Consider the following 23,038-nt stretch of genomic DNA (forward strand, 5'->3'; position numbering starts at 1 on the left):
TGACTTGTTCATGACTCAACTTGACCTTGGGACTCGAGTGCAAAGACTTAAGACATATATGTGACTTGCAAAATAATGACTCGGTCCCACCTCTGGAAGTAAGAAAGATGCTTTATCATTATGTTGTTTTTTAATATATGTTGGGTGAATATAAAGGCTCATTTCTTTTCCCTTCATGCCATCTCTCATGGCTATATATTAGTAACTAGTGGAATTATTTTGTATAGTTATTAATGCTGTTACAGTCCTATACTTTTAATGTTTCTGCGGTGAAGTGGGAGCTAAACTTTGAGAAATAAATCAGCCTCCCAGTGTCAGCGTATCACAGCTATTGACGTGGTAAGCACTCTGGTATGTAAGGGAGGGTTTCAGGAAAAGGGAGGTGTGTGTGTGTGTGTATAGGCTATATAAATGTGAATGCATTGTATGTGTGTTAGTGCACGTGTGTGTGTTAAAGGTGAGACTGAGGAGAACATGTTGCTAGTGGAGTTGGCGAGGGTCTCTTGGCTAACAGATATTAATACACACAAACAAACACAAACAACTGTTCACATATCATTTTGGGCATTATCCCTATCGCCATAATCAAACTCCAGATGTTGAGAGTATCAGTCTTTTGAAAACACAAAAAGTGTATTGCAAAAAAAGTGCATGCATGCCAGTACACACATGGCCTCCAAAGTGTCTGTGTATAATATTTCTGATATGAAAATGTTAGTAAACAGTGTGCATTTGCAGGTGTCCATGCAAGTTAAATGGCCATTTAAGCTTTGAAAATGACCCGTCAACTTCCTGTTTTACTGTAATATAGACAAGTTGCACCTGCGCAAGAGGAGGTGTTTCATTGACCACATATTAAATACGTTTATACCCTACATACAGTGAATTACGCGACATCTCCTCACATTAAACACACAGAAACACAAGCAGACAAACCACGTCTTCCTTTTTAACCTACTTTCTGTTTCACCCTGTCACACACACAGACAGTATTTAAAGACAACAGTGGAACGGTATTTGTATTGCGATAAGACATGTCTAAGCACCATAAAGCATCTATCAGTAATAAACAGACTTGTTCTGTTTGGATCTCTCAGCACCGCACTAGACAAGTGCCTCAGATAAAACTTCAGACTCCAGTGTTGACCCAACTGCCTCGAGCTTTACTTTCACAGTCCCTGTGTTTCTTCTCCTCTCTCCTTCTCCTCTACTTCTCCTTTTGCGCTGCAGAGAACATTTATTTAATTCAGATCATATCTCCCTCTTATTTCATATATTGTGCAACCCTGAGTAGTAACTGGCCTGCTGTTGTCCTTGTCTGCCTGAAATCAGAGGATTTTGTTCCACTCTGCTGTTTATTAAAAGAGAAGAGGAGGGGACAGAGTTCAAATTAAGAGTTATGAAGGGGAGATAAAAATCTGGATTCTTTTTTTTTCCTTCTTAAAAGGTTATTACTCCTTTTTAACCTTTATTTACCCAGGAAAAGTCAACTGAGAATGCATACTCTTTTCCAGCAACACCCTACTTAATATTCGCAGTTTCCCACATTCAGTTCAGGGAGCGTCCCAGTGTGACCGCAGCTTCCTGCTGCTGGCCACTCAGCAGCTCCACTGGAGCCTTTCAGTTACTTTTTAGCCTCGTTTCCACCAAGCAGTCGGGTTCAGTTCAGTTCGTTACACATTAGAAGGGTCGTTTTTGTATTTTTTATTGTAAAAGTTGTGGATGGTACCAAAAGAATCACTTCATTCTGTACTGTTTTTTGTCCCCTCTCTGCTGAGTTACCCAGCACACTGAAAGAAAGACACTCTTGCTCAGACGACAGCGGACTGTATCCACTGCTCTTATGGTGGCAAGTTTACATCATTAGTTAACTATAACTCCAAAATTAAAGACTATTTTGCCACCGTTTCATCTTAACTAGTTAACAGCAGCTATGCACTAAAAACATTCACCATGCCCCTCTCAAAGGCTACTGCCGGCAGCTACTGGCAACCTATAAGTGGAATGTTTTCCTGCGTGTTACTCCATGCATGAGTTGACGCTATGAATTAATCGGCACACCTTAAAGGTCAACATGATTCTAACCATTCCGTTTGTTTTTATTGTCTCTCTTGCTTTATATACACATTAGTAATGATTGTGATTGGTTCAACCGATTCATTTGAAGTGGGAAAATTCTGTTTGCAGAGGCAAGGTGGTGCAGTGATTAGCATTGTTGCCTCACAGTAAGAGGGTTCCTGGTTCGAACCTATGGTGGGGGAGCTCTTCTGTGTGGAATAAGCATATTCTTATCATGTCAGTGTGGGTTTTCTTTGGGTACTCCAGCTTCCTCCCACAGTCCAAAGACATGCAGGTTAGGCTAATTAGACTCTATAGCCCTTTTTGATAGGAATTGTGCAAATTTGCAGGAAAGCCCAATCAGTCTTATTTCAGCATTGGCAGTATAAAAACAAAAATCGGGGAGTGCGGCAAATTGCCGTCTACCTACTTTTGTTTATACAGAATGCGCCTTTTTGGGGCAATAGAGTGTGCCAGTAAACCCGGAACTCCGTTAGCGCTTTTAGCACTTCCGGTTTTCTCGTCTAAAAGTCAATACGTTTTTTGAATGGGATTTTGGTAAAATGCCTCAAATAAGGTCTGTGATTAACAAAAGCTTAAGCGAGTTTCAGGTTTTGTTCTACGACATAAAACACGTCAGTAAATACCCTACTTGTGAATTTTGAAGCTTTTACGTGGTGTAAAAAAGACGGTTGCTAACAAGTTGCTCAATACGACTACAAACCCTGTCGGGGACATTAAACGTCATCACCCCTGAACAGGCGAGAGTGCTGGCAGTCCGCTATTACAGCTTCTTATTTAGTCCGATTTCCCCATTGTACAATGTTTTTAAAATAAAGCGTCCGAAATCAGTTGAAAGCTTAGTGGCGGTGACATCAAGAGTCATGCCACCGTGGAGTAGTCATGTAGTCCGTTAAAGCCTAACGTTAGCTTTTTACTTCTGGCGATCGTATTTAAGCTTCAAATGCGGTATGAAAGGTGTTTATATGTGAAGATTATCTTGCTTAACAAAATCTGTAAGTATCATAAACTTGTGTTAGCCACAGAGCTTATTTTCTGACATAATCCAAAACGCAATGCAAAAATCCCATTCACTTTCTCTTCCGGGAACCAGCACGATGCTAAACTTCTGGGTTTTGACGTCAGCCCTGGCACATTCTATGGGGGGCGTGAGCAAGTATCAAAATGTGTAGCTCAGTGTGTGACATAAACAGTGACATGGGAGGGAAGCCGCGGCTGCTCAGTCCAGAGGCAGAGGGTCGTTACGGTGCGCCCCGGTGTGCTTCGGCAGCACTACACTCCAGCCTCTTCTTTTTTTGTGCTGAAAATGTCACACAACCCCATTCCATAGACAATCAGCAAGGTGCAGACATTCCTGTACATAATGGGGGCAGAGGAAATACAGCAAGAGCTGGATGTATGAAGCATTGACAGGGCTATTACCATCTGGTAACAACTCTGGCTACATAGCAAGAGTCGTGTCTGCGGTGGAAACGCAAAACAGATCTATGGCATGGGTACATGTCCATATGGGTTATGTATGTGGCTTTTGTGCGTTGCTCAAGAGCACATCAGCAGAAACCCCTGAGGAAGGTTAGAGGATTATTCATATTTTAGTTTTTCTCAGCGCTCATCGAAATGAGTTATCTGAGACAAAAAGTGAGACACAAACAAGAAGAGGAAAAGCATTGTAAAAGGATAATGGAAAAAGAAAGTGAATGAGATAAAAAAAAGAAATATGCATAGTGATATATAAAAGAAAAAAAAAACTGAGCTGTACTTTGACAGCCAGAAATAAAGCGGAGCTGCTTATGTTGGAAGACGGATGTGCAGAATGCTCCAGGTGAAAGAAGCAAGAGGAAATGTGAAAAATTACTTATTACGCTCAGTTTAGGAAATGGCTGGATTCATTCACAGTGCTCTCTCTCCCTCTCTCTTTCTCTGTCTCTCTCACTTCATCTTTCTAAGAAATGTCACAGCAATAAAATACTATTTTCCCCCCATGAATTTACTCATTTCGGTACTCAACAAATCACAGCTCTCCTTCATATTTTCCATTCACATGCAGCCCAGCCCGTCCGCTCCTTATTCACACTCTCTGTGCCCTCATTTGCCTTCAGATTGGTCAAAACACTTACTTCATTTCGCACTGATGGGTCGATGGGGGTATATCAGCTATCAAAAGGGACAAGCGTGTCTGCTGGTTTATACACCTGTGCCAGTGGCGGCTGTGTGTGATAGCTGATATGCCCCTATGGCAGGTTTGTTCTCCATGGACATGCCTCTGAGCTTATAAAAACACACACAGACATCAAAGATCGGAGTATAAACAGATTCTTCTCCTCCTCCTCTCCTCCTCCTCCTCCTCGCTATGTAAATATGCGTGCACATGCACTTCATTCATAATGGTAACAGAATTGAATGATAATCTTTATTTACGCAGCTCTTTTCAAAACCCACTCGTAAAAATGATAAAAAATGTGCAACTTCATCAGCAAGGAGATTAAAAAAGGAAAAAAAGGAGTGAGCCAGAGATGAAACGACAGGCCTAATAAACTGACCAAAGCTGTGTTTTTGTTCAAGGGGAGTAATATCAGATATAAATACTGAAATATGAAGTTCTTCCCTCCTGCTCTGTCTTCTCTTATTATAACAAACACTCCCTCAAAGCTTTTGAAAGGAACTATGTCGTGTGTTTGTGCAGCAAGGTGAGTGCGTATTAAATTTATTCATCATCTTGTTAGGTATATTTCACATTAATTGCACACAAACATCACTCATAAAAGCTGACACACACACACACAGACACACACACACACACACACACCATTCTAAGGGCTGTGACAGCAAATATTTGCCCATATGTGGGGGCAGCTTGTATGTTTTGCCCAGAGTAAACACACCCGTGTGGATATGGAATAATAATGTGGCGCGTTTTAGCAGCTGCTTGGTCACAGCCTGTTTACAGTGTTGGAGGGTTCTCTTAAGCGCTAATTTGTCACTGTCAGCTTTCTCACACTCTCTGTGCTTTTTTTTTTTTTTTTAAAGGGTGACAGCCAAACTGGGAGCTCAGAGAGTGTGTTTTGATTCTATTTTGAGAGTGTTTGTGAGAAAATATAGATTGTACATAGGTGCAGCTGTGTGTGTCCTTTAGTGTATGGGCTTTATGGGTTTACTTAGTTTCACCAGTGAGTGTATTAAAGGTCTAGTGTGTAGGGTTTAGTGGCATCTAGCGTTGAGGTTGCAGAACTGAAACTTCTTCCACGTGGCAACCATGTAAAGCCACGCTGGTACCAATGGAACCGTTTCATACTGCCCCCATTTTTGGTCCCCCCCTCTGTTGGGGTACCTAGCACACAGATCTGGTACTAAAAGGTGGAGCTGTGAACACTGCAGTCTGTTGATTGGTCAATAGAGGACGGTCACTCTGCTCAGGGCTGAGTTGTGGCTGGTTTGGAGGCTCATGTAACCACTTTTCATACTGTGGAGAGTTTATTAGTAACCTTTAACTATAAAAAGGATGTTTTGTTGCCTCTTGCAGCAGCTGGAGTCTGAGAAAAAATAACTTTATTCACTGGGCCGACTGCCGGCAACGTTTAAGGTGGAACATTAACTTGTAATGTTACTCAATGCCTTAAAAATTCCATCCTTTAACCATTTCTTTAAAGGGAAATTTCTGTTTATTTCAACCTCTCTCCTATCGTCCTAAATTTGTTTCAAGTCACTAGTGACATAGAAATAATAGTTAGCATGTTAGCCGTTAGCCTAGATACAGCCGTAGCGTCAGACCTGTTAAAACTTAATTGAACGGGCATCCTTTCAAGTGCAAAGTTAGTCCACTAAACAAGCTTTTTCTCCACAAAGACCGCCTCATATTGTTAGGATAAATGTCAGAGAACATATAGAAAACGACATGTAAACGTGTTGTCTTACCTTACCGGTGTGATGCCATGTTTGTTGTTTACCATTTAGCTAAGGCTGCAACCGGTCCCATTCCTTGCAACAGAGGTATTCCTCTTCTGTGGCCATTGGGGTACAGCATTCACAGGTAACATTGCACCACCAATCTCCAGAGCTAAAGCCTTCCAGCAGCCATGGTTAGTGAGTTAGTGGACTAACTTTGCACTTGAAAGGATGCCTGTTCAATTAAGTTTTAACAGGTCTGACGCTACGGCTGTATCTAGGCTAACGGCTAACATGCTAACTATTATTTCTATGTCACTAGTGACTTGAAACAAATTTAGGACGATAGGAGACAGGTTGAAATAAACAGAAATTTCCCTTTAAGTCATACACTTTTAGTAATGAGTGGATCTTTAAGAGTTTTTGAATATTAATTTCAGCCGAGTTATGTGAACTGCATATATTGTAATCCTCACTCAGAGAACAAGAAAGCATTGCGTTGTTTTATTTTCTTCTGAAAATGTCTGTGTGCAGCCTCATTCTGTGGACGATAAACAAGGTGCAGACTTCCAGCTATGTCCCTGATAATAAGAAAATACTGTGAGTGCTGGACGGAGCAGTGAGTGACAACAACCCCGCCCACATTTAAGGGCACTGTTTGCAGTGGAAACACTAGGGTCTAGGAACCATGTCTGAAGGGTTACTGTCGGTTCCAAAGGTACCATAGTGTAAGTGTTTGGTGGAAACGGGGCTTAAGAGAACTACAGTGAATGTCAAAAACCTGAATGGCCCTATCTAGAGCCAATGTTTGATTTGTCCGTTCTGGGCTACTGTAGAAACAATATGGTGGACTCTTCCACAAACGACTTACTCTAAGGTAACAAAAACTCGACTCTTATTTTCAGGTTATTATAAACTGATTAAAACATAGTTATAGATATTATATTACATTTCTGCCAATAGATGCTCGTAAGTCCTACACATGGGACCCGTGAGTGTTTGCGTGTGTTCATGCATATTTCTCTATATATTTTTATATGCTTGGGTGTATGTGTGTGTATGTGTGTGTGTGTGTGTGTGTGTGTGTGTGTGTGCACCTGTGCGTGCCATAGTCCTCTGGCTAAGTAAGTTCAGCAAATGACAAGACTCAGGTCTTTGTGTGGAGGTAAATACACAGCCATCCTGGCTGGTTAATACACGGTTGAGCTCTGTAATCAAGACTTCAGCAAGGCACAACACTGACAGCAGATTTATTATCCTGTGTGCATGTTTCTGGCAGTGTCTGCAGACTTATACCTTTCCTAAAAACACATGCCCCTGTGTGTGTATCTGTGTCATCCCGTCTTCTCGTCTGTGGACTTACCTCTTGCACTTCTATTTTTGAGAATGTGTGTGTGTTTGAGTGTGTGCATGTGCTCACATCTTCTGTCTGCATCTGTTTGTGTGTTTTGTTGTTGAGAGATTTACACAGCAGTGTCTCACCTCCATCGGTCAAGTCTTGTCTTGTCCCAGTCTGCCGTGTTACTTAGACAAGACAAATGCACAGTGCTTACCTGCTTTACTGTACACAGAGTAACCCTACCATTTACCTGTGTGATGCAACATGCAGGCAGTGTTTTAACTTTAAAAAAACTAAACTAACTACGGGTAATAACTCTTACAGTTTGGATGTCACCACAAATTCAAACAGTTGGTTTAGAAATGTTTATTTAAAGCAAACTTGGGTCATTGTGTATTGTGTATATGGTGTGTGTGTGTATACATCTTAATATACATGCTCATATTGTGTGAGATATAAATCTTTTTGTATCCCATGGTTTGTATTGAACATCACTTTATCTGTTGTCACCCGTCTTTCTCTATCTGAAGGCAAATCAAGTCTCCTAACATCCAGAAGCAGACGGTGGCGGGCGAGATGAGGAAAGATGCCCTCACTGATGGACATCCACACTCATTATCGCAGGTTTGAATATGTGTGTGTGTGTGTGTGTGTGCACGTGTACATCCTCTAGTTCAGGTCTTTGTCACCTCTGTATCCCACAGTGTGCAGAACGGCACTTACTGTACTCATCTATCCTGCCCTCTTCTCTCCTCTTCTGTCCTCCTCACCTCTTTCGCAAGCTGCTCTTAAGAAAGTATCATCCTTTCCCCTTCCACTGTCTCTCTGTAGATCAGGCCTTTCTGTATAATTCAGCTTTTTTGAGAGAGCCCTGTTTCAGCCCTTCATGCCTCCTGCCCGCCCTCCCTCCCTCCCTCAGTGCATCTCAGAGTCAGTCCTAAGTGGAAGAGACAGGCATTTAGTCCTGCAAAAATCAGCTCCATACGCCAGCCAGGAGCACCGGCATAATGGCTCAGATGGGAATAGTAAAGAACTGATTAGTGAGGCAGGAGAGAGAATCTTGATTTTCCATTTTTTTTATGTAATTTGTATGGTTCTTTTTAGGTGTCAACACGAGTGTCAGCTGTTTGCTTGACTGTGTATATGTGTGTGTGCATGCTTGTATGCTAGCCTGCAGAGCTATGCCGAGGTGTTAATATGCAGAGTGCGGCCATGCCAGGTTATTCCCACGGGACCGATGAAGTAGAGTACACCTCTCTGTACCTCTCTGCCAAAAAGAACCAGAGCTGCTCTCAGCCTGTTTTTGGTAGAGCTATTTTGTTATTTCTGTGTGTGCTGGCAGGCAGCATCCAACATCCTATTTCCTCCTCTAAACAGTGTCTGAGTAGTACACATTAATATTGCTACAACCTGGAAAGAGACATGAGGAGAGTGCCAGCAAGAAAGAGTGAGGTACAGGGACAAGTGCAAGGGAGTAGTAGGATGGATGTCAGGGAGATAGATGACGTCCACAAAAAGAGCAAAATGGAAAAGTTGCAATTTTTTTTGTAGCTATATATATTCCATGTACAGTGGAAACCGCTTATAGTGATCACGCTTACAGTGATCCGCCGCTTATATGGATCACAAAACTTGAGACAGACTCATTCCTATATAAATGCTATTTGAAAAATTTTCTTATAGTAATCAAGCAGTCTGTTTACAGTTGGTCTTTTCATACACGACAGCACATGGAAAAAAAAATTGGTAACACTTTACTTGAACGTATCTACATAAGGGTGACATGACACTGTCATAACTATGACATGACACGGTCATGAACTTGTCATGAACATTATATACATGTCATTAAGTGTCATTCAGCTTTTGTAATGACAAGTTGACATTGTTTGGGTTGTCTTGATTATGACAACTTGACATTAATTAAAGTGACATTACCAGAAGTTGTCTTTGTCATGACAATAATAATCATTATGTCATCTTGTCATAAACACAAAAAGAGGTGCATTTCTTGTTAATGTCAAGTTGCTATGACAAAGACATCTTCTGGTAATGTCATCCTGGTTAATGTCAACTTGTCATTATAAGGACATCCCAAACAAATTTAATGTCAACTTGTCATGACAAAGACAACTTCTGGTAATGTCACTTTAATTAATGTCAAGTTGTCATAATCAAGACAACCCAAACAATGTCAACTTGTCGTTACAAAAACCGAATGACACTTAATGACAGCAGTCATACACATTTATGACATGTACATAATGTTTATGACAGGTTCATGACCTTGTCATGTCATAGTTATGACAGTGTCATGTCATCCTTATGTCAATACCTTCAAGTAAAGTGTTACCAAAAATTTAAAACGATTGTAATTCCCGTTTTTTAAACTTTACTGCCATGATACTTTGCCTAGCGTTCACCTGTCTGCTTTCGGTTGGCTACTTGGGGCCAGTGCTGTGTGCACACTGAAATCATGACGGGAACAGAAGTCAGTTTCTCTCAATGACAACAATAGTCTCCTGAAAGCTTATGACAAGCTGCCAAAAACTAGCCGAAACGAGATGCAGCAGCAAAACTTGGTGCCCCTCAGACTACCTTGTGTAGTTTATTCAATGAGAATTAAACAGTCATGGCTGCTAATGATGAACACAGAGAGTGAATGCGCACGGTCGAAGCTTCCTCTTAAAGTGGATTGCCCGGAGTGCCCGGTCACATGATGCCTTCTTGAGCTTGGTAGCAAAGCTGTCTGTTTCATTTCATTATATTCATGTAATACACAAATGTCAGTTAGATGGTAATCTGCATGAGAAACAACGAAAAAAAAATTAATATACATAAGCTTAAAGTGATTAATTTGACCCACACAAATCACTATAAGAGGTTTCCACTGCATTATAAGATACTGATCAGCGATAATAAGATTGTCCGAGCAAATGCACAAATTCAAGCTCAAGTTCAACTTTACGTTAGCATTTAGCTGAAAGCATGTGGCATGGTTGTGCTTTGAGCTAAATGCTAACGTATATTTTCTCTTTTTCGGACCATACTCTGTAAACCCTAGAGATGGTTGTGCATGAAAACCAGTGACGGCTGCTTGTCTTTCAAACAGGGGAAGCTCACTTTTAGTTTACATCATAAAATTTGTCATATTGTAGCGAGGCACTAACTTATAAAAGGAACATTTAATTGAAGCCGTTTTTCTACCACACTCATGACATAGAACTACAGCAAAACACACCTCAAAGATTTTCAGATGGGTTTTAACACTTCAACTATACTGTACAAACGGTGAAAATGAGCTATGGAAATAAGGAACTCTGGGCGGCACTCTATCAGAAGACTCCACTCGCAAATATCCGCATGGGACTGAGCTCAAAATGCGAAGCGCTGTCAGTCACAAAGGGGTTCAGCCTTTTAGACAATTCCTCCAATCATCATGCATACACCGAGCGTCCTCTCCCGCCTACCGCTCCATTAGGTCCCAGGGAAGCTGAGCCTCCCTGGAAGTGACGATTTTGTCGCATTTATCCAATGACCATCTCGCTTTGCTGTATGAAAAAAACCTGCTCAGCACTGTCTCATAGGAATGCTTGGAGGCTCCGTGTCCACCACGCTGACACAAGAATGTATGACAGGGAGGTCGCGTTTGAAATCTGGTGATAAACAGCTGACGAAGTCATGATGTTGAACGCACCCTAGCACATGTTTAATACAGTGTAAATTCTTATTTTAATGTAAATTCAATAGTACATGTTTGACCATTTCTTCTATGAAATTTTAGGGGAAGTTCAGCCTGCCTTGTTGTCTCAGAGCAATCGCCTCTGGTGAAAACCCCAGTAGATCAGCAGTTTCTGAAATACTCAGACCAGCCCGTCAGGCACCAACAACCACGCCACATTCAAAGTCACTTAAATCGCCTTTCTTCCCATTCTGATGCTCGGTTTGAGCTTCAGCAGGTCGTCTTGACCATGTCTACATGCCTAAATGCATTTAGTTGCTGCCACGTGATTTGCTGATTAGCAATTTGCGCTATCGAGTAGTTGAACAGGTGTACCTAATAAAGTGGCCGGTAAGTGCATTAAAAAGATTAGCAGCAATACTATAAAGCATCCAAAAGTAAGATTACATGAAAGTTAGATTGACCGCTGCATATCCTAGCTGATGTACAGTACACGTTCTGTATATTGTGTTGACTCAGCAGTCAGGTTGCGTTGTAGCCTTTATCTCACTTTCTTTCCCCTGCTCTCTCTCTTTCTTCATTTATCTCTGGCTCCATCAGGAACACAGCACGCTCCAAGGGTAAACACAAACAAACAGGGCCTTCCCCTCGCCGCTCCCCTCTCCCCCCGTCCATCCAGGAGAGTTTATGTGGGACGCAGTGATAGCATCTCTCTGCTCCATCGTCTCCATCGCGCCACGCTGCACTTCACAAACACAGAGAAAACACACATCGGAAATGTTCACTTCAAGCCTTCACACAAGCCTTTTATTTCTCTTTTATCTGTAACGGAGAGGCATCAGCGACACTCAATACCCCCCCACTCATCTATTTAGAGACACGAGGATTAAAGACACTCTAATTTTAAATCTGGGGACAGTTAAAGACGATGGACACATTTCAGGATTTTCATTCACTCTGAGCTTGTTCCCACAGTCGGTGCATTTGACTGAAACTGTATATGAAGCTTCTGGCCATGCACACATGCTTAACATTTTTTAAATCATGAAATAGGACACATCGAGGTTGATGCTGCACACTTAACTTTTTTGACAGAGACAGATGTTTGTGCGGTTTGTGTGCCCGTGTGCATGTGTATGCGCGAAGCCGAGGATCACAGATACACAGCTGCTGGAAATGTGCATTCTCTCACTCTCTGCTCGTTTATTTTAGTGATTATAATCCCTCCATCAAACCAGAAAGGGCCAGACTCCATAATGATCCTTCCCCAGGGCATTAGGTGATGATTGGTGCTGCAGAGGCAATTATCTTTCCATTTCTCCCCACACTCTGTATCTCTCTATCTCTTTTGCCCTTTTTTTCCATTCTTTGTGTTCTTGAAAGCCAGAAATATTCTCTTGTTACTAATAAAACTCACATAACACACAGATATGCACCGACACAGACAGACACTGCACACACACACACACACACACAGAGGCAGACACAGCTTTCTGGTCAGGTTTCACTCAGGGGTCCAGCGGTGGCAGCCCCATCTCAGTGGGGTGTGTGAGAGCGAGTGTGTGCGTGCGTGCATGTGTCTGTTAGGCGGGGTCAGACCAGTACTTGTTGATTCTGGTGCATCGAATTACTGCCCGTCTGTCACGTCCAATTACAGCTTTGGACTGCTGACGCACACAGCCTGCCTCTGTACATGTGTGTGCGGGTGTTTGTCGCTCACCTCCAGCTGTGTCGTGCTGACGTGACGAGCCACAAGTATCCGCTTGTGAATTGGCTGGCTCGGCACTATTTTCATCGCGCTCGGGGATAATCCCATCGCTTGTGTTTCAGTCGGTATTGCCGAATTAGTCCGTTGGTCATACGAAGTATTTTTCATTAAGGAGCCGAGCTATTTAATATTTACAATTGATTGATTTGACCACTATGAAGGTATGACACAGATACCAAGTCAAAACTCACTGTAATATTTATTAGGGGCAGTTATGAGGCAATTCATATGCATCTCTTGCATGTTCCTGGCACTGTCTTGTAAAATGACTTTAACTTGACTCTTTTCAGTTTTCCATGCATTTAGCATATCCTTTTTCGCCAGAATAGATCCACCATGTGTTAGGCACTGTTTAGCCGAGACCTCCTTCTATGCAATATAAAAAAAACTAGCCTATTCAGACACATGCACGCCTATGTTGAGCTCCATACATCAACTATATATCTGCAAAGCTACTATCGTTTCTGAGATCAAAGTTTAGTACATCAAAACATTTCAGCCAGGGAATTTTCTTTTCACACATTTTTCTTTCTGTTGCAGTCTGGAGAGAGTTTCCTACACATCCTAATTGCTTCAAACAATGTGTGTTGCACCTACTTGCAACTGTGTCACATTCATTTGATTCATGCTTCTGCTTGTGTTATCAAGTTTGTGGTGTTGAAGCTTCCAGTGTTGATCTAACCCTGAAAACACCCATTTAGCTCTCTGCTGTTTTGTTTTGACTGCAATTCAACCATTGTTATTACGATGTTTCACATTCAATCGTTCATATGAGAATGTAACTTTTATTTTACTTCCTATAACATCTAATCTGGTGTTTTTGGCCCGCGCGGATTTTGTTACTCCGTATCCGCTCGGCACACCCCTAGTTTGTGTTTGCAACAAGTGTAACTGAACTCTCCTTTGTTCGGCTCGAAAGTGTCTCGTTTCCATGTGACTCCGCACTGCTCCCAGAAAAGTGTGAACGTGTGAACTTGAAGGCGAGACAGCTATTGAGGAGGGAAAGAGAGTTTTAAAAAAAAAGAGAGAGAGAGAGAGAGAGAGAGAGAGAGAGAGAGGGAGAATCGGGGGGTTTATTATTTCTGTCCAGTGTTTTCTTTCACAGTTCCATCACCCAGTGTGGAGAGGGATCCTTTTCCCCCCACTCACCATAGGTGTCAGAGAGGCCACACGCAAACTGTGCATGTGAACGCGCACGGTCCGCTCCGCACACATGCGCACACTCACACTCTTCTGGATGTCTGCAAAGGTCACAGCACTTACGCACTCTCTCTCCATCACTTATCACTCTCTTCTGTCTTGGCTATGTCTCTTTCTTCTGAGGGAAGTCTTGTTCTTCTCTCACCGCAGCTTTTTTTAACATCCTCAAGTCTTTCATTTTGTTTCTATTTTGCATGGACTGGACTCCTTTTAGGAAAAGGGACCAACAAATACACCTTTAATCAAATCGTCCTCTGCCAGTACATAATTATTCCAGTGCAAAAACATTTGATGATGAGCTTTTAAAACAAAGTATACTCAAAGAAAAAAAACACTCTCTCCCTGCTACTTCTGCTACTTTGCTTCCAACCCACCTCTTCGTCCTCCTCCTCTGAACTCCTTGCGCCCGCTCAGACTCCTCTTTCAGCTTCCCAGGATGCCATGCGGGAGACGGCGGAGCGGATTGCGCAGTTGGAGACGGCGCTGAGGGAGAGTATGAACACCTCAGCGCATAGGGAAGCTCTCTGGGCGCAAGAGGAGGCTGCACGTGTTCAGGCCCAGAGACAGGTTCACCTGATGTTTCACACGCTGATGGAAGACTCAAGACCAGCATATACACACATTCATGCACACACAGATAGTCTCATGCATCCCTATATAGGCAGCCTACCTTTAAAACTGAATGCATGTAACAGGCCACCTATAGGACTTAAAAGGAGCACTGAGAAAATGTGAGGAACTTAACTGCACCCCCATGTGGCTAAGAGTGTAACTGCATGCAAACTGTGGTGAATGAAAGACCCTTAATCCCTTAATATGTAGCTCTTGAGCAACAAATATCATTATTACAAAATGGATAGTTGTGTTTTGCTCCCTGTCTTTTATTTCCTTTTCTTCTTAACTCAGTTTTTATTCTCTAAACATGTTGTTGTTTATTTTCTCCCCCTAGACTGAAATTTAAAACTGAAACAAGAGCTCCCAGCATCCTCCTTTCATTTTCTGCCTCTCGTTAAGTTCGCCGTCGCATGCTTGGAAACGCGAGCATATGCTTGACACATTGCGACTTTATGTACATGCAATCTGAATTTGTTAACAAATGTCTAGACTTGTAGTCTTGATGGAGTACAGGCTGCCCTTTTCACTCTGTGCGTCCTGCTATCTGTCTGTCTTTCCGACTGCCAGCTGGTCAGTCTGCATTCTTAAGTAGGTCCAAAAATGTATTTGTATGCATTTGTGTGTACGTGTGTGTGTGTGAGCGTAGGTGTGTTTGTGGTGGGAAAAAAAAACAGGGCAAGGGAGTGTGTTTCCTCCCGGTGTGAGCGTGCATTTGAATGAGAATGACCTTGCATTGCTGATGAGTGCCACGAGCAATATGAGAGCAATCGGCGGTTAAACGAAGAGCTAACATTTTGAGGCAGTAGTGGCTGCATTGTTTCAAACACATACATATTCTCACACACACACACAAAAACACGGTCTGATAGAGGAGAACTTTCAACGATGAAGTGAGGAGTTTGGTGGACAGAGAGGGAAAGTAGGAGGAGGTCAAACTCAGTTTAGAAAATTCTGTGAGAGCCAATGCTAACTGTGGCTTGTGTTTTCCTCTTCTTCTTCTTCTTTTTTTTTTGCAATTTCTGTGCTTCACATGCTTGACTTACAGTCAGCATGGATACTGTGTTTATCAAACAATATTCTGATCCACCGAGAAGTCCGAAAGAAAATTATATTTATGTCTGTGGGACATTTCGCATGCATAGAAGTGGATGATTCAGCTTTGACCTAAGTTTACCCCTGTGCAGTGAGAATCCGGGAAATCCTGTCCTGACTTGTGACACGTTAAAACTCATTGACCCCAAAAGTCATAGTCAACTTGCTTTCATTTCAAGTCAATCCAGACCCTACACGTAGAGAGCATAATGAGCCAGCATGCAGTCATACTGGCGACTGCACTTGACACGTATTGAGCCGGACTAGGGTTACAGTCGCGCTACTGACGCAAGGAAAGGTACCCGTTTGGCCTGGGTGCTCGGTTGTGATGCTCGCTGCTACAGTAGGTGCTGTCAACACACTGAACTTTGTGAGCCAGAATGACATCACCACATAAGGAGGCAGCGAGTCAACATGCCATTAACATGCAGTTACACAGTCGTCAGTCAACTGCCGCTCTTGCCTGAGACTCTGGAGAAACAGAGAGTGTGTGAAAAGGGATGTTTGGGGAACAGCGAGAGGGACAGGTCCTTCTGAAACATCACCTGACCCTGGCACCGTTTCAGAGTGCCCTGCCAGACTTACATTCTCACATTTTTTTTCCCCGTCTCACTCCATCCTTGGTTTTCTTCTTTCTTCTCCCCTCTGTCCCAGAGTAATCAGTCTCATGATGTGTAATGCGCTGAAAGTCTTCCATCAGCCTGACCCGCTGAAATGGAGCATGGGTAATGCCCTGGGTCACTTTTCTTCACACCCCTGCTCTCTAAGTCTCTCACTCCGTCTCGGCTTCTCTCCGTCTCTTGTCTTTCTCCTGCCATCATTTCGGCTGTCCATCCGTTGTCCCGAGCCTCATTCTTCCCCATCTGCCTTCTTAAGTTGTCTCGCCCAATTATCTCAACGCTCTCTCTCCCTTTCTCCCCGTCTCTGTTCCTGTCTCTCTCCCTCGCTCCCCCTCCGTGGCGTTTGAACTGGGCCTCTGAACCAGCAACACCGACGCAAATGGACAAGAGGGATTTGGCCCTTACCTCTGAGCCCCCAATCAGCTTAGCAACTAAAGGGGCTTTGGGCCAGTCTTAGTGAGCCTTAGCCTGGCTGGGGGGCTTTGCCTTGAAGTTGAGCTAAATTAGCACGCACAGGCTCACAGCTAAGCTGATTAGGTCCCTAATTTCACTAAAATGCATTGTATTCCTTATTAATGATGTGATTGTGAAGTGAGGGCTAGCCTGGGTGGTGGACTAATGGGGGACTGGGAGGTAGGCAGTTGGTGCATGAGGGTTGATAGACATGTGGTGGGTGTAAATGGAGTTGTGTGTGCGCGACCCTTGGCTTTCAAGATGAAAAGACTGGCTTTGGATTCCTTTAAGCCTGAAAGAAGACATCAAACATCAAACACGGTGTGATTTTGGACGGTTGGATGTCTTGTTGATGTTGGGTATATTAACTGCTGGATACTACTGAGGTCAGTTGTTGTTGGCACGGATATGGGGGTGTATTTTATATGAAACAATGCTTTGTTACATTTCTGGGCGGGTTATGACTGAAAGCTGTCACTTTCCCACCATTTGGAATTTCTGTATTCCCCACTCGCTTTGCTCTCAGCCTTTCTTCTCTCGCTCCATATGTGATATTCATGAACAGTCAGCGAGCACATTATCTGACATCTGCGAAACACACCTAGAAAACCAGGGGAGATGGAGAGTGTCCTGAAAATGTGTGAACGATTTGGCCCCTTCATAAAAGAGGCCCATTCCTTTTTTCATGTCCTACCCCATGGAGTGCTTTCCCCAAATACTCCTTCTCTCTCTCTCTCTCTCTCTCTCTCTTTTTGCTTCTCCTTCACTGTCTTTCCCTTTGTTCATTTGAGATCCAGCACTTTTTTATTGTTTGGCTATCTCATGTCACAAATCTGCAAATCATCAGAATTGAACAAAGACAAATTCAAATTCTCCCCGGCCTTTCATTTGCATCATCTCAACAAGCCCGCCTCACACCGCATCCTATTGTAAAGCACTTGTTGTTAGACAATTAGACACTTCCTGTCTTTGGATAATGATGCCCCGAGGTCACATCCTGTCTGTCAGACTCACAGGTTGGCCTGCATGGCTGGAGGGCATGTGTGTGCAGAGGGAGGAGATGTAGTTGAGGGGTTGAGCGTTATTCTCACCTGCTCTAAAGTAGAGCCATACTTGAGGGTGAGATAAAAATAAGTGGAGAAAGGTGGGAGAGAAGAGGGAGCCCTTGTTTCTCGTCCAAGGGTCAGTGGACGTATCATTCAACTAACCTTTGAACCTTAGTAATTTCACCTGCTCCAAGATGTCAACCGGCCATTTCACCTCATCGTGGCATTCCAACACACACACACACACACACCCTCTGAAAACATATATCCATGCAGACAAATAAAAGTGCACATAAGTGTTTATCTATTTTACCATGTACGTGTGTGATAAGTATGCAATAGGTCTCGTATTTTGAATTTCCGTGTAACCTGTGTGTATTTTTCTCCCCTTGAATAGTTGGAGGAGCTGATGAGTGCTTTGGAGAAGACGCGCCAGGAGCTGGACGCCACCAAACTGCATCTGTCCTCCACTCAGCAGTCGCTGCACGAGAGAGACGGACACCTTAATTGTCTTCGCCAGGAGAGACGCAAACAGCTGGAGGAGATTCTGGAGATGAAGTTAGTCTCACACTCTTCGCCATCTGTCTTTACACAACGCTTACATCTGCATAGTATTTATATCTTATCTCTCCATCTACCTTAATCTATCCTACGTACCTAATTTCCCTTCTTGGTCAGATCTAAGTCTTTTCACGTCGTTACAGGCAACACAGAACAATAATCACATACCATATGCTGCATCCTGTACATGCATTTCTCTAATCAGTAAGACTTCACCTTGGCTATTGCAGCATTATGAATTAATTATCCTGCATTTGCATTACGGGAAAAAAAAAGGTTGTGTAATACAGAGTAAGAGCTGCTGGTAACTGCAATAAGATAAACAGTCGGAAAAAAATAAACCGCAAGTGTTTGTGGTAGTGGCTGCACACCCAGCCTGTAAAAGTATATGATCAAGGATCTTTTATTAACATTGGCACGGTTCGCTCAGTGCTTCATCAGGCGCATTTTCATTACCCTGCACAGCAGCTTTCACTGCTGCAGCAGAGACCTGTGTCTAATACTGTGTTAGGCACATTTATACGCTCACCTGTTCACATGTGCAGCTGCGCACGAGTGTTATATAGACATCAGCGCTGAGGTGTGTTTTGAAGCAGGATCAGCCGTTGTCTTTCGCTGCCTTGTGAAACGTTACATTTATTGAGGACAGGTGGTGCAGCCTTAGACAGCAGGTTAGAAGAATGTGTGTTTTGCTGTTTTATTTTTTTATTATTCGTCGGTCTGCGTGTGACAAAGACAGCAAGAGAAGGAGGAAACTGAAAAAAAAGTGTACAGGGACTGGCTGCATTTCCATGTGTGAGTGTGTGTCAGTGGGCATGTATGAATGTGTGAGTGAAGTTCAGTGATCTGTCAGTGGAGCGGCTACATGTGCGTTTGCTTTGAGCCCTCTGATTGAAGGAGCATGGAGCCACAGATCTGGTTGTCATGTGCTGCAGAGAAATGCCTTTAATGTCAGCCACTCAGCACAGTACAAAAGGGAACGCTGGCACATATGTATTGAAAACACAACTTTTAAAATCCATTACGCCTCACAAGCCCCTCTGATCACACTAACTCTGCAGGAATGTGTGTGTGCGTCCGTGTCTGCCTACAGTATGTGTACAGTTTGTCTGAGAGAAACTGAGTATGAGAGCGCTCTTGCCCGTGTATCTGCACACACACGCACTTGTGAAACAAACCATCTTCCTGTCTGTTCCAATTTCCACCATCCAAACATCACCAGAGATGTTTAGCAGAGGAAATGTATTACATATGATACAGACACAATCCGTGCTTCTAGGTATGTACATGGAATTAGAAAAAGGCTCACAGGCCTGGCACATGAGTGATGCTTTTTGTACTTTGCTGGCACTCTGCGTAAATTATTATTATATTACCATTAAAAAGATGTCTGAGGAAGAAGGTTAGTGTGATGGTTGGTTGACATAAACAACAACAAAGTCGATGGGATTCTTTGCCTTTGTGTTCAAGACTCTGACTGCAAGTCTACACTGGTAAGAGCTAATGGAGGGGGCACAGGGGGCACGAGTGTGTGTGTGGTCCCTTGTGGCTTTGAACCTGTATGTGTCTGTGTGTATGAAGAGGTCAGAGGCAGGGGTTTGGGGTCACTGATGATGAGGATTAAAGGACTGTTGAATTGCGAGGGGGCGAAGCTTCGTGAGACTGACTTACATCTGAACAAGCCACAAAGATACGCATGCAGAATGTACACACAGCCTCAGTGGAACTCACATATAATCACTCACGTCTGCAGACATGCACATACTTACACAAACTTTGGCTTTCTGTTTTAAAGGGGCCATATTCCCACAGCACAGCTCTGGTCCAAGTTAGCACAAGGAAAACTAAACAGGAAAGATAAGGCGGAGAAAGAGAGGTAACGAGAGAGAGAGAGAGAGAGAGAAGGGGAGAGGGAGTTAAGAGTGAAAGCAAGAAAAAAATGAGACAGAATGAGAGGGAGGGGAGGATGGGATGGAGGGGCTACGCAAACTGAAGTATTTCAAATCTTAGAAATCATGAGAGAAGTTTGATTGCATGCCAAGTTTCTCCTTCTCTCCGCTGTAATGTGGCATTTGTCAAGAAGACCAGCTGAAGCAAACCATGTGAGGCACGTTCCCCAGTGAACTGGGGAGCTGTGTGTGTGTGTGTGTGTGTGTGTGTGTGTGTGTGTGTGTGTGTGTGTGTGCATAAGCCAGAGAGAGAGAGAGAGAGAGAGAGAGAGAGAGTGAGCAGACTCTTGGCTTTTCAACACTGTTAATGAAAGAGACAAGAGGGGAAAAAATCATTTTCAATATCCTCTCATTGCATGCTGGGTTTCCTAGCTTGTATTGTGTGTGTGTGTGTGTGTGTGTGTGCGTGTGTGTGCGTGTGTGTGTGCGCGTGTGAGAGAGAGAGCACTTTCATATTTGCCTTTTTCAGATATAGAGCTAAATGCTTGATGTATAAGGAGCGGTGTGGGTCTGCTCTGTCACCCCACACCAGATAGAGTTTCCACCATACTGTACAGCACTCACACACACACATACATACATACAAACACACACACTCTAACAGATGACCTCCAGAGGAGCTAGTCATTAAATGTGTCTGGGGTCACAGGGTGTAGGTGCACAATAGAGAAATTATGTGTTTGGACATTTTGAATAGCTTGTCATTGAGATGTTTCCATAGTCTGAATGGGATAATACTACATGCCACAACATTGCAGTGGCTTACTCAACCCGATCCTCCTGTAGACACTGGGAATGTAGCTGATATTATCTCTGTTTACATTTTAGTGATGGAAAATGATGATAGAGCAAAGAAACAGGTAGCGGCAGCTTTGAGGCGGGCGCATAAAGAGATGCAGAGTTGACGAAGTGGAAATTTTTTCGAGGGAGTGAAAGGGGGACACGACAATTTGAGAGATGGAGGGGAAAATCTTGCAAACATTAGTCGAGAGAGTAAAATGTAAGCGGGGGAAAAGAGAGAAGTCGTAGTAGAAAGTTAGGGAGGAATTAGTAAGCGGTGGTAGAATGAGGGGGTGATTGATGAAGGGGGCGATGGATGGAGGAATGGAGGAGGAGAATAATGGAGGAAGTGGTGGAGGAAAGAGCAGGGAAGAGATCGAGTAGAGCTGTGAGAGGTGGGAGGGAGCAGAGTCTGGTTAGCAGAGTAGAGCTAGAGACGGGGAGAGGAATGACTAAACACGACATACTATGTATCAGCAACACCTGCACCACATCCACCTGTTAATTCACTCTGTGATATGAGAAATTAAGGATAAGTTGGAGAAAAGATGTACATTACATAATGACATTAAACAGATAGTTTGGATCTTTTGCAGTGGGGTTGAATGAGGTACTTATCTATAGTTACTGTATTGCCTGTCGTACTGTACATGGCAGGCGGCACAGCCCCAGTTTGGAGAAGCAGGCTGGAGTACAGACACAGAAGCTAAGCAATGTACTGCTGTGGATGGGGGCTGCAGCAAAACATATTTTAGCCAACTAAAAGATTCTAAAAAAATCAATTTAAGTGTATGATATATTGAGAGTATTTTAAAAGCTTTACCTTTCTGTCAGACAGCCCTTTTCAGACCGACAGGGAAGCTGTTAACGACTCCAGGTCCCTGTCTATGCTCTCGTCAAAGCCACCAGACTCCACTGACAAAAACAGTAATTTAGGTCGCTAAACACAGGAGCTGCTGGTCTACCACTGCTTCAATCAGTTAGTTAGTTTGTGTTATTGTCTGACTTTGGTGAAGCCGAACTAACTGTTTTAAACACCATAGTTACACAATAACACAACTGATTGAGGGAGCGGCAGACCATCAGCTCCTGTGTCCAGCTATTGTAAATTACTGTTTTTCTCAAAGGAGTCTGGCTTCAAAGAGAGCATTGGACTGCCTGCTTTTCCAAACTGGGGACCTGCTGACCGCCATCTACTGTGTGTCATACACCGACTCTGGATAAGTGCCTCATACAACCCCACTTAAAAAGATCCGAACTATTCCTTTAAGTGCCTACTTTGCATCATCTTTTTTTTGCTACCTTATATTTCTCTACTTTAATCTCACATGTTGGACCAAAAAAAACACATAGAAAAAGAAAGCTAATTCCTCAGAGTAACACACAAGCAACTCTTATCCCCTTCCCTTAAATATTTGCCCAACAGATATCCATAAAAAACTGCTGAGTTTTGGACACACACTTAAAATTTGTGGACCTTTCAGACGGAAACATACCCTTTGTGTCATTCTGCAAAAGCAAACTTTTGGCTATGCTCTTCATCATGTCATCAATCCAACACAAAAAGGTAAATTAGCACTTCCATACAGTGTAAATGTAACAACCCCGAAATTCTGCTCTGTCCGCGAGGTGTGTTCATGTATCTGTTTGTTGGCTAGTTACAGTAATCCATGGCATAATGAAGCTTAGAGCAGTAGCGACGTTATGACTTTCAAATCCCCAATGTAGACATCCTGTCTGCACAGCGCCATTGCCATGGTTACACTGACTAAACACACAGAGAGACCAGCTGTACTGGCAAGGTCATGTCCCCACTCACTGATCTCTCTGAGGGGCCTGGACACACACACACCTTTACAAACTTGCACGCGTGTATATGCACATACACAGCGTGTACACTCATAAAAACACATTTTTTTTTTACCAAAAAAGTACCTTCACACATTCATATATTCAGCCGAGCAGCATTTTG

The 23,038-nt window shown here is 43.1% G+C and overlaps 1 protein-coding gene across 5 annotated transcripts in view; it reads left to right on the forward strand.

Moving 5' to 3' along the window:
• Positions 1-23,038, forward strand: part of LOC117257639 (ELKS/RAB6-interacting/CAST family member 2) — a 182,787-nt gene that overhangs the window by 83,158 nt on the left and 76,591 nt on the right. For all 5 annotated transcript variants that reach the window (XM_078169994.1, XM_078169997.1, XM_078169998.1 and 2 more), the window contains 2 exons: positions 7,831-7,924; positions 18,174-18,334. In XM_078169994.1, coding sequence (XP_078026120.1) covers positions 7,831-7,924; positions 18,174-18,334 — 255 coding nt within the window. The remainder of the gene's footprint in view (positions 1-7,830; positions 7,925-18,173; positions 18,335-23,038) is intronic.

This window comes from Epinephelus lanceolatus, chromosome 8, assembly GCF_041903045.1.
Source record: "Epinephelus lanceolatus isolate andai-2023 chromosome 8, ASM4190304v1, whole genome shotgun sequence".
NCBI lineage: Eukaryota > Metazoa > Chordata > Actinopteri > Perciformes > Serranidae > Epinephelus > Epinephelus lanceolatus.